The 12,520-nt window shown below is 37.4% G+C and overlaps 1 protein-coding gene across 4 annotated transcripts in view; it reads left to right on the forward strand.

The window, feature by feature from the left end:
• The window catches only part of ROCK2 (Rho associated coiled-coil containing protein kinase 2), a 133,776-nt gene that overhangs the window by 117,055 nt on the left and 4,201 nt on the right, over positions 1–12,520 (forward strand). For 2 of the 4 annotated variants that reach the window (XM_029938292.1, XM_029938293.1), the window contains 6 exons: positions 1,948–2,018; positions 2,917–3,005; positions 3,398–3,476; positions 4,592–4,853; positions 4,941–5,154; positions 12,016–12,284. In XM_029938292.1, coding sequence (XP_029794152.1) covers positions 1,948–2,018; positions 2,917–3,005; positions 3,398–3,476; positions 4,592–4,853; positions 4,941–5,154; positions 12,016–12,103 — 803 coding nt within the window. In that variant the 3' untranslated portion in view covers positions 12,104–12,284. Of the gene's footprint in view, positions 1–1,947; positions 2,019–2,916; positions 3,006–3,397; positions 3,477–4,591; positions 4,854–4,940; positions 5,155–12,015; positions 12,287–12,520 lie in introns of those variants that run through there. The other 2 variants (XM_029938290.1, XM_029938291.1) reach the window with 2 other exon arrangements.

Here is a 12,520-nt window from a genome sequence, read left to right on the forward strand (position 1 = left end):
AGGAAGCTCTCTTTTCAAGTTTTCATTTTATTTTCTCTTAACTTCTTTCTGCATTCTTCCTTTCATGTTGGATGTTTAGTTCATATCACTCAGTCACGCACTATGGAATCCATGTCATTCACCTACCAACGTTCCTCTACTTCTCTCAATATTGCCACTAAGCCTTCCAGTTCTCATATGCTTCTTGACTCTGATTCTGACTCAGAAGAAGAATCTTTGCCTTACTTACCTATTTCATCGGAACCTAATGGTACAGGTGATATCCTGAAAATCTTTCTCACCTTTGGGGGTTTTCATCCCCCACCTCCTGCTTAATTTCAGACCTTTTGCAAAATTTTTATAACATTGACTAATTATTCACTAACTCTAACAAATTGTTCTGGCCTCCATTAAAAAGAAAGTGCTGCATGAACAAAGAATTTTTAAAGGTATTGTCACATGGCATTGCTATTATATTTGATAAACTTATTTTGTCAACTTTCTATTATTAAAGAGCATATGGTTTCATCAATGTTCAGCCAACAAGAAATTCTTTCTGAAGTTTCATATCAAGAGTGACAGTACAACAAAAGCACATAGACTGTTTGAGAGGGTTGTACAGGTTTTCTTTGAGCGCTTAGCGAGTCAACATTGTGTTAAGCCTTAAAAGACAGTTCAACTCAGTCTTGGTCCTAAAAGGACTTAGAGTTTAAATGAAGAAACTAGATGAAAAACATAAAATCACCATGTTTAACACAAAGTTAGTATAAGTACAAAACCGTGTTTAATGTAAATGCGGCAGGAAATTGGTGTATAAGCAGCTGAATATGAGGTAAAATTTAATCTCTTACTAATTGAATGCAAAGTGAAATAGCCATAGTTTTTTACAGTGTTGCCACATTTCCCGGGTATAAAACAGTATATGATATAAATCATAAAAGTAATTGTGTTGAAGTTTTAGATTTTAGCAGTAAAGTTCAGTCTTCCTCAAATTGTTAGAAATCATCTGATTTAGTCCCTTTAGTTGGTGTAGGACCACATCCAGACAGTTAACATTATATGGGCTTTTTTTTTTTTTTATAAATGTTCGTTTGTTTATTTATGAGAGAGAGTGCGAGCAGGGGAGGGCAGAGAGAGAGACACACAGAATCAGAAGCATGACAGCGTTTCTGTTACAGAGTCTGAAGGTTGTTGATGTAAGAGTATGTACAGATACTGGAGTCAGTTGCATCCCAGCGGGGCCTCTCTGTGGGGCTGTGTGGGCTGAAGAGAATTTATGGAAGCCTCCAGCTGAGTTCAATAAGTGATTATGAGAATAACCTCCACAAATGCTGTTTGCCCTTAGTTTTTTCATTAGATGATATGATCAAATGCCATTGGAACAGATTCTAAGGATTCAGGCAGTTTTCCTTTGTTGAACTACAATTTTACCAATTTTGCTGTTTTGGAATTTAGAAATCTTTTGGATAAATTGCTCTGTAATATGCACAATTTTATTTCATCTGATTTTTGCCATTTTAAAAATCCATTTTCTCTGAACATGTAATTACTAACTTACAAGGTTTTCTCTTCAAAGAAGGTATATGCAGTAAATCTGTAATTAGGCCTTCTTCCGAAGGAAAAATAAAGAATTCTAATATAGTTGTATCAGTGAGAATAGAGAACTGCTTCTCTTTTTTTGCAACTTTTCTGCTGAACTTTGCAGATGCATGACTTGAATCAGCAGGGGCCATTTGACTTTGTAAAATACAGCATATGTATTTCCAATGTGGTATAACCTGGATTTTGTTTTGTGTTCCATAACTTGCTTATACTGATCCTGCATTATTATAGCCTAGATAATATAGTGATAAATTCTGAGGGGCATATTTGATTTATTCTGTGACTTTTATATTAAAATGTTGTTATAGTTCACATTTTTTTAGGAGAATTGTTATATTTATCCTCCTATTTTGTGCTTATTTACAGAATCAAGACTAGAAGGATGGCTTTCATTGCCTGTGCGAAATAACACTAAGAAATTTGGATGGGTTAAAAAGGTAATTGGTACTATTGAATATGGTTCTTGTATTTTGCTTTTGGTTTGGCTATAGCCATTTTACTTTTGTAGTTGTAAGATACATACAACTAGAGCTTTTAGACACATAAAACTTTGGACTTTGATTTGGAATGATGTGATTTTTATGTAACTTTGTGAAGAAAACCTTTCATCGTGAATGAAACAGGTTTTGATGTTAGGAAGACAGAAGCCTATTGATTTTGGTGGTGTGCTATTTCAGTGGGGAAACACCTGTGGGTATGGTAGAAAGACCTGTTTATTGATCTTAGGATGTTCATTTCTGGTAGATACCATAGTCTGTTCAGGCTGCTGTAACAAAATAGACTGAGTAGTATATGAACAATAGAACTTTATTCTTAACAGTTCTGGAGGGCCAGAAGTCTCAAGATCAGGATGCCAGATGGTTGGGTTCTGGTAAAGGCCTTCTTCCAGGTGCAGACATGTTGCTGTGTCCTCTCACACGCTGGAAGGGGCTAGGGATCTCTCTGGAGCCCCTTTTGTGAGGGCTCTGCTCCTATGACCTGCGTGCCTTCCAGAGCCCCTCCAGTAGATGTTAGGGTTTAACATAAAAATGTGAGGGGAACACAAACATTCAAACCATAGCGACAAGGCTACCTGTGTTACTGGATTTTGAAGCTAAGTCTAAAAACTACTTGAATTAATATCCTTCCCAATCTGCTTATTTAAAATATATGCAAACTATAAATTTGTTATTTTAAAGAAGAATTTTTAAGGATATAATGAGAACTGTTTAGTTATTTAACTTAGGTATTATATGATTTTTGTTGCTGTAGAATTTGTTTTCAAAGAAAATAAGTAAATAAATGAGATATATATTAACTTTAGTCATTAATTCCCTCCCTCTCTCTCTTTAACAGTATGTGATTGTAAGCAGTAAGAAGATTCTTTTCTATGACAGTGAACAAGATAAAGAACAATCTAATCCTTACATGGTTTTAGATATAGAGTAAGTGATTTTATTACAATATGTAGAAACTTTCTCTTTTAAAGTGTAAGAGAAACGGGACCTTTTTTGTCAAGTTAGTGCTATTTATATATAAATATATATAGTATACCTCCTACAGTACTGTTACATTTTCTTATATTTGTTTCGTAGAGATGAAAATCTGGGATATAGAGTTAGCTAAAACATATGTTGTTTTCTGAAACTAATTAGAAAATTTCTGATTTCCTGGAAATACTCAAAATCTCAAGGAGTGATTGCATTAATAGAACCAAGGTATCCTCTGACCTTCTAACATGGGTCAAAGTAGTCCTTGTTAACTTGTAAGTATAGGATAACGAATGTAATTTGATCCTTTAGTAATATTTTATTCCTTTATTAAAAATCTTTTATAGCAAATTATTTCATGTCCGACCTGTTACACAAACAGATGTATATAGAGCAGATGCTAAAGAAATTCCAAGGATATTTCAGGTAAAGAGCCCTCTGTGTCTTTCATGCTTATTCTGTTTGGACACATCTTTATTCCTCTCCATCTTACTTGGTAAAGTCTATAATATGTTTATATCCTGTTTCTGGCCTTAGCTTTCCTTTTGTTCAAGGTTCATTATGACATTTTTTTTTTCTTAATGTTTATTTGAGAAGGAGAAAGAGTGCGAGTGGGGGAGGGGCAGAGAGAGAGAGGAAGACCCAGAATCCGAAGCAGGCTCCAGGCTCTGAGCTGTCAGCACAGAGCCTGACGCGGGGCTCGAACCCACAGACTATGAGAACATGACCTGAGCCGAAGTCAGACACTCAGCCAGCTGAGCCACCCAGGCGCCCCTCATTATGACATTTTTAAACCATACCCTTTCTCTTCTGTTTCTGATTTTAAGCTCAGCTTTCTAGAAAGTTAAAAAAGTTGTTTATGAAGTTAAATTTTGCACCCAGTAGCCCTTTTACTTCCAATTTAAAGTGAAGCCAAATGTTTCCCTGTTCTACTTCCATTTTAAAATTAGTCAAACCAACAATTACTGAGTTTCTTCTGCATAAAAATCGTTGTACTTGGGGTACTGTGGGAGAGTTGGCCACTTATTTTCTGGATGCTTATAATGTTCATTTGGAGTGTATTATACATCATTTCCTCTATTCTTCCTCAACTCTCCAAATACAAACCTTTCCATTAAGGCTGTGTTTGGAGTTCTCACCCAGTTGTCCATTTTTGAGAATCCTAGAGCATCAATTTGTATAATTGCCACATCCCTTCAGGGGATTGACTTGAACACTCCCTCCCAGAAAAACTTTCTAACACCCATCAGGTAAAAATTCACCTATTGGCCTGTTCGGATAAAATTACTCAGACATAGTAAGATATCCTGGATAAAATAAGGAGGCACGTTTGAACAAGATAGATTTTTTTCTGAAATGTGAACCAAGTGACTGTCTAATGATTTTCCTCATACAAGATTTTGATTGGACAGAATCTAGTAATGTTTGAATGTCATTTTTTTTTCATCGAATAATTTAGGCTAATTTTATTTTATCTACACTATAAAAATTGTTACTGCATAAAACTGGAAATTATTCGTTATTCTTTTTGCTATTTATAGATTCTGTATGCCAATGAAGGAGAAAGTAAGAAGGAACAAGAATTTCCAGTGGAGCCAGTGGGAGAAAAATCAAATTATATTTGCCATAAGGGACACGAATTTATCCCTACCCTCTATCATTTCCCAACCAACTGTGAGGCTTGCATGAAGCCACTGTGGCATATGTTTAAACCCCCTCCCGCGTTAGAGTGCCGTCGCTGCCATATTAAGTGTCATAAGGATCACATGGACAAAAAGGAGGAGATCATAGCACCTTGCAAAGGTAAATAGTAAATTACTTGCCCCATCAATATTACTTACATTCAGATCAATGTAAACATACTAATTTTTTTCAAATATTCGTTTGTAGTTTATTATGATATTTCGACGGCAAAGAATCTGTTGTTACTAGCAAATTCTACAGAAGAGCAGCAAAAGTGGGTTAGTCGGTTGGTGAAAAAGATACCTAAAAAGCCTCCAGCTCCAGACCCCTTTGCACGGTCATCTCCTAGAACTTCAATGAAGATACAACAAAACCAGTCTATAAGACGGCCAAGTCGACAGCTTGCTCCAAACAAGCCAAGGTAATAAATAAAAATATGATTAAAAATTGCAGGGTCTTTTTTAATATTTCACAATTTATGTTCAGCTACAAAATTTCCTAATTGTAGTGTACCTTTGCTTGGTATTTTAATGTACTGCGGACTACCAAATGTTGGAAACGCTTTTAGTGTATATGTCTCATTCATTGGTTCAGTTAAATGTAATACAGATTTGTTTACTAAGTCATGCACATATTAAGTTCAACCAAAATAAAGGACTTGTTTTTGTCACATTTATGTATATAGCCATAATCTTTCGAGGTTCTATAAGCATATTGACTAACTTAGTGATTTAGTAGACAGGGATGTAACACCGACCCACAAGTGTCAGGCACGCACGTTGTGTTAAACATTGCAAACCTCTTTTATGTTAGACAACTTGGGAGGCAAAATGGATATCTTCCTTAAATCTTAATTTCACATCTATAAGTTTAGCATAATAACTTGTTTCTCATTTAAAGAGCAATAGAGATCAACCTTAAAAATGCAAATATTAACCAATGGATAAAGTGGGCATTCGTTATATTTGAGGCAGGGTTGGGACTTGGGAGTAAATCCAAGGTAATGATGAATGCACAAGACATTTTGGTGGAACCATTTAAGCATATGGCGACATTGTAGTAATTTAATTCTTGGTTCAGAATAACCATCTCTTGGCTTCCCGGCTACTATGGCATTTGTAATTATTACTGTTCATGGAAATGAAATGTGAAGATTTGGTTAGCAAAGGATAAAGTATGCACTGAGATCAGGTATCCAATTTCGGGCATCCTTTTGGTCCCCTAACACAGGGCCTTCAGTGCATGAGTAATGATGTGCGCTGATTGTGTAAGAGACCTTTCCATTCTAACCACAGACACCTTACACAGAACTTTTCTTGAATCTGGTGTCTCCAGGTGGAGTTGGGGTTTTAGCAGTGAGAGTGTTGAGATTTTCTGTGAGGTATATGAGAATGAAATTCGTGGTTGTATGATAGTAATCAAGCCAAAGAAGCTCAAGTCAGAGACACTGAAGGTTCTACCATGTGCCAAACGTCTAAAAATTAAATGTGTTATTAATATTGAACTATTAGTGCGTAGATGCTATGCTATTTCAATAGCTTACAATATATCATGCTTTACAGCTTGCCAAGTGCTTCCATAATCTGTCCTCTCATTCATCTTTCCATGTATTCTGTCACTGGATCTTTAAAATATTCCTGTGGAGGGGCACCTTGGGTGGCTCAGTCAGTTAAGCCTCCAACTTCGGCTCAGGTCAGATCTCACGTTCATGGGTTCGAGCCCCGCGTCAGGCTCTGTGCTGACAGCCAGCTCAGAGCCTGGAGCCTGCTTCCAGTTCTGTGTCTCCTTCTCTCTCTCTGCCCCTCCCCCTCTCATGCTCTGTCTCTCTCTGTATCAAATAAAAAAAAAATTAAAAAAAAAATATTCCTGTGGAGTAGAATAGATAGGTACTATTATCTATCTTTTTGATTGAGACTCTAGAAGGGCAAATAATTTCAGAATCCAGACAAAAAGAACTCCTTTTGATACAGTTTACTCTTTGTGTGATTTGACAAGTGGGTGATTTCACTACTTGTGGTAACACATACAATTCATTTATGAAGCAGTTTTCAGACCAAGTGGGGCATATTTTCAGTTACATAACAGTGTTCATGCTCACCTACTTGTAAATACTTTTTGTCACCCCTTCCCCCCAGTTCAGCATCATGATCCATTGGAGGCAAATTTACTTCTTATTTTTGTTGCTTTTTGTTTTATTTTAGTACTGGCCCTGCCCTTCGAATCATTCTTCATTGATTTTTAAATACATTTTGCATAGCAACAGTAAGTAATAGGGATTTCTTTCTCTCACAATTATGCATGTAGATAAAACTAATATCAAAACTGACATAAAATGCCTAGGGTATTTTTGTGAATATTTTTTATCTAATATACTCTTCGAAGCTTTAAGCATATAGACGGGCACATTTAAGATGTAGTTTTGTACTTTATATGCATCTGCAGCATTATTTCCACTGTCTTTAACCTCTGTGCCTCTCTTGCTTCTTTAACTCTTAAAATTGTATCTGTGTCTGTCCTACATGAATCACCCTACAGTTTCCATTCATTTTGGGTGTCACATTTAAGAGCAGCGTGCACAGACTGGAGGGTGTACACAAGAGGGTGACTGAGGTGGTAGTAGGTCATTTGAAAGTGTTACATATGTAGCAAGTGAAGGAACTAAGGATTTTTGTTTTAGAGTGAATGTGCACTTGCAGGTGGAGCGGGGGCGGGGGGGGGAGGGGGGGGTTAAGTAGGCTCCATGCCCAGCACGGACGGCTTGATCTTATAACTGCCAGACCATGACCTGAGCCGAAATCGACTCGGACACCCTAATAACTAAGGATATTTAATCTTCTGAAGACATGATTTGGAAGGACAGGAGATCATAAATAGCGGTAAAGGTGTGTGTGTGTGTGTGTGTGTGTGTGTGTGTGTACACATACGTATTTATATGTACACTAAAACACAGTATCCATAAATATTCATCTCATCTTTTTTTTAAGCTTTTCCTCAGTGTTTGTCTTTGTAAACAACTACACCATTACGTTTTATTCTTTTGGCTTTTGTGACATTTCTGGTTCTGATTCTCTTTGTAGCACTTCCCTTTCTCTGTAGTGAAGTATTTTAGGTTGATGGTTAAGTAAGTATTAGCTATTATTATGTAAAATAGTATTTTTGAGGCCATAGTATGTGTCAGGTACTCTTCTTTGAGTTTCAACTGTGTAAGTTATTTACCCTTACAACCAGCCTGTGATGTAGCTGCTGACGTCCATTGACCAGGTGTGGAGACTGAGGCACAGAAGCCTGCGTGCCTGTGCGCACCCTAGCCATTCAGACCCGGGTAGTCTGGCCACACACTGCGCGCCCTCAGCTCTATCCCCACGCTGCCTCACAGTGAGCAGAGATGAATCGACAGCTTATAAAACATAATGTACAGAAATGCCCTTCCAGAGGAATGTTTTCTTGACAATTTGAATTTTAAAAAAAGCTATGCTAAAAAAGAAGGAAATTTGTGAATAAAATACTGATTTGTGATAAAAATAGTTGGACAGATCCTTAGTTTTTTCTAAAGCAGGATGTAGAACGCTGGTCTCTGCTGAGGGCATTTCTCTTTAATTATTTTCCTCTTAAAGGTCTTCTTTAGAAAGGCAATATTTAAGCCACGCAGGAAAGTGTAAAGCAGAAATGCAACAAATGCTCACTTACCCAGTTTTATGAAATAAAGCTTCGCTGACCCTGTTAAAATGTACGTGTCGGGGGGGCTCTTAGGTTATCATTACTTTAGTTTTGTTCTTTTCCATTTATAAATATTAGAAGGTTAACAGACTGCTTATATTTAGGAAAAAAATGAAAAAGCTATATACAACTTGGAGTGTCAAAAACAAATCCATTCAATGAAGAAAATAGGAAACTATGTATCTGTTCTTAGATTGGAAAACTTCCTAAGAGTAAAAACAAAGAAAGAGATTTGAGTAATCAAAAGCTATAGCCTTGTAAGTTTTAAAAATACCATATATTTGCAATACGTATAAAAGATGGGTTAGTATCTTTGTATCTAGAGTCCTTACATAAGTCAATAAGAAAAAGTGGATTGCCTCTTCCCCTATATAAACATTAGTGAGGAACATGCAGATGCAGGCATTATTATAAATATGAAAAAGAGATCAACTTGATTATTAAGCAAAGAGGTTAAATTCAAACTAAAATGTAAAACCCATCTTCACCTGCCAACCTGGCAAGGACTAAGAAACATAGTATTGGCAAGATGTAAAGAAATGGGCACTCTGCTGCACTTGTAGCAGAACTCGAAGTTCTAATGCTCCCTTTCCGAAGCAGTCTTTGGCAAGACGTTTCTTGGGCCTGAAGTATATATCTACTGATCAATTAAATGGAGGAGATAGACAATCAAACAGATAGTTACAGTACACTACTTAAAATGTTATTTATAGTAGAAGCGTGAGTGTTAGAGGGGAACGAAGGAAAGCGTGGAGAATTCTGCCTGAGGATATCAAGAAAGATCTCCAGAAAGGGAAGATCAGTAATCTTCCAGGCAAAGTAATAAGGGAAAGACAATGGTAGGCAGAATGTTGACCTGTGGAGATACTGAGTTGTCAGAATTACTCACGGAGTACAGGTTTACAGTGTGCTACATTGGGGGGGGGGAGGGGCCCTGACGCTGCAGAGCAGGAAGCTTGGAGCCAGGTCAGAAAGGGCCCGTGCACCGTGCTAGAGGGGTTTTATCTGTTCTTCAGATAGAGGTCTTTCAGCGAGAGGTGGGTGTGTGTTGACTTGAATGAGCTCCTTCACTAAGGTGCTGACGGTAACAATGGAAGGAAGAAACCAAGTTAGAGAAAGCTTTCTGAAGGTGAAATGCCAAGAAATCGATGGCTAACTGGTAGGGGCCAGTGGGTGGGGGTGGGGGGAGCTTTAAGGGAAGTCTTGCCAGACATTGTGCTAATGGCCTAGTGGCCAGGCTTTCAAAATTTGAAGACTGTGACACAGGTGCACACTTCACACACACTTCAGAGGTTTTGGAAGGAAATGAAATGCAGATTTTTCAAAGCTGGGGCTTGATTGGGAAAGCCCACTGATCTCTATCTCCCAAGCAGTACCTTAGCTACAAGTTCCCAAAGCCTAGAAAAATGTGATATGCGTTTCAGTGATAATGGTATGTATATTCGTGTGTTATCTTAAATATTGTTCTGTAGTCAGCACATTTTAAAATATATAATTTGAGTGGCTTTGTTTACTTGTAAATTAGGGTAACTATCCATCAACACACTCTGTCAGTGATTACCAAAGTCAGCTAGCTGCATCAGAATTCATTTCAGATTTGTTATTTTAAAATGCAGATACTTAGGCCTCACTACACCTATAGTCCAATTACATAGAATCTCTTGGGATGATGCCTGTGAGTCTGCATTATAAATAGTTTTGAGTAAATCATATAAATTAAAATTTACAAATCAGCTTTAAAAATGAGGTCACGGATGAGACTTTGGGGGCCATGAGTTCCTTGGCATAAGTTGATTCATGAACATCACAATTAAAGCAATGAAAAAGTTACACTTATTTTTTAAAAATAAAGATGATTACAATATTAGATGATTGGATTGGAAAGAAAAGACCACATAGACCCCTGCTCTAAGTGCATTTACTCTGCCAAGATAAGTTGCTAATGATGCTTATACAGTAAATCCTTGCTTTGCGAACATAATTTGTTCCAGAAACATGCTTGTAATCCAAAGCATTTGTATATCAAAGCGAATTTCCCCATAAGAAATAATGGAAACTCAGGTGATTCATTCCACAACCCCAAACTATTCATATAAAAATGATTACAATACTGTAATATAGTACAAAATAATAGCATACAAAATATAAAGAAAAATAATTTAACCTGCACTTAGCTACCTTTGAAAGCCTCTGTGGCTGGTGTGAGGGAGACAGGAGACAGGAGGGTGATTGTGTACGGCGACTTTCACTGTCACTAACGGAATCCCTCCCGTCTGTTGGCTCGGTGGAATCTTTTTCTGCATGGGAGCCATTGTATAAGCCCGCAGGGATATTGACTACAGTACAGTATTAGTCAACTCTGGCCATATACTGTATTTAATGAAATGCAATAAAGCATCAGAGGAAAAGGTCTATATCAGTAGGCAGTCTGGTCTAGAATGAAGCAAAGCATTCCTAAGTTCACTCTTATATGGAAGGCAAAGGACTGTCCATAGGTGCTTTGTTTTGTTTAAAAATTTTTAAATGTTTTTATTTATTTTTGAGAGAGAGTGAACAGGGGAGGGGCGGGGGGGGGGATGGGATCTGAAGTGGGCTCTATGCTGAGAACAGAAAGCCCTGTGTAGGGCTCAAACTCAAGAACTGAACCGTGAGATCATGAGCTGAAGTTGGACATTGACTGAGCCATGCAGACGCCCTTCCGTAGGTGCTTTGAAGTGACAAATAATATACTAGCACCAGTTGTGGGCACCTTCCAACGTTCTGAAAAATCACTGATTTCTGCCAAACATCATGGCCTGTGACCAAGCATCCAAGCATGGGAGATGATCACCCACAGCCCCACAGGGAGGAGGCAGGGAGGGAGAGAGAGAACCATTGGCTCAGGTGTGATCATGTGACATTCAGCATCACATACGACTTGTGTTGCAAGACGTCGCTTGTTTATTAAGTTAAAATTTATTATAAATGTTTGCTCATCTTGCCGAATACTTGCAGAACAAGTTATTTGCAACCCAAAGTTTTAGTGTATACTGTGGTTTTTCTCTTGTCCATAGTGTTTCACAGAGAGCACCACTACTGGTGACCCCTTGAGCAAATAGGGTCCTGCTAGGATCCAGAAAGCTGCATTCTTAGTGTTACCCTCTCTTTAAACTAGGACTTGAAGTACTATTCTAGAAAAATGTGAGCTGACACTCTGGGTCCTTTTATGAAGGGAGTGTGGACGGATGTTGGGCTTTCATAGTTCTCAAATCAAACTAAGCATCAGGATGGTTGCATCTTCATCTGGGCCCAGTGGGGAGAAGATTGTATCTTATCCCCAAATATTATCTGTCTTCAGTTCTCTGATATTCTGGAAAGCATACCTGACTAACATTATATGCATTTATATATAAAGAGAAAGTAGAGTTCCCTGTGTGCTACCATCTTTTAATGTTGACTGTGTTGTTATTGACGAAGGGAGAGTTAATATCCTCACAGCACCAAGTGTGAATTCTAGATAATTAGCGGGTTAAACTGCCATTTCTAAAGAGTGTTTGAGTGTAAATTTGCAAACCTCCTATTGCAGATTGCTTGATTTGGCCTTTAAAGACTGGGATTGGTCATTTGATGATGTTGATGGTGGTGATGATGATGACGATGTTTTTGATTTCTGAAGAAATAAATGGGGTAAATCAAAAAATGAAAAATGAGTTATCTTAGTATTTCCAAGTAGTGCATGTGATTTGCACTTGGGTTTTCATTGGTTTTGACTAGTTTTTAAATTTCATTAAGTTGTTTTTAATAATCTATTAGAAAAGTAGTTTTCAGAAAAGTCTCTAACTGAAATTTCCACATTAAGTTATAAAAGTAAAATGCTATGTTCAGAATCTTTATTAGCTACATATTTTCAGTACAGTTGGAATTAGCTTTTTATCTTAGGAATAAAACCTGTAGACATAACAAAAGAAGCTATAATTCTGGTACTTTTTTTCATTCGAAAGAAACTATATTCAGACAAATAAACTTGACAGTGATTTCAAGTTCCTCCAGCTGTACTAGTTCGTGAACATAGCACGGGGTTCCTCTCTCCC

Source organism: Suricata suricatta, chromosome 4 (genome assembly GCF_006229205.1).
Source record: "Suricata suricatta isolate VVHF042 chromosome 4, meerkat_22Aug2017_6uvM2_HiC, whole genome shotgun sequence".
NCBI classification, from domain to species: domain Eukaryota; kingdom Metazoa; phylum Chordata; class Mammalia; order Carnivora; family Herpestidae; genus Suricata; species Suricata suricatta.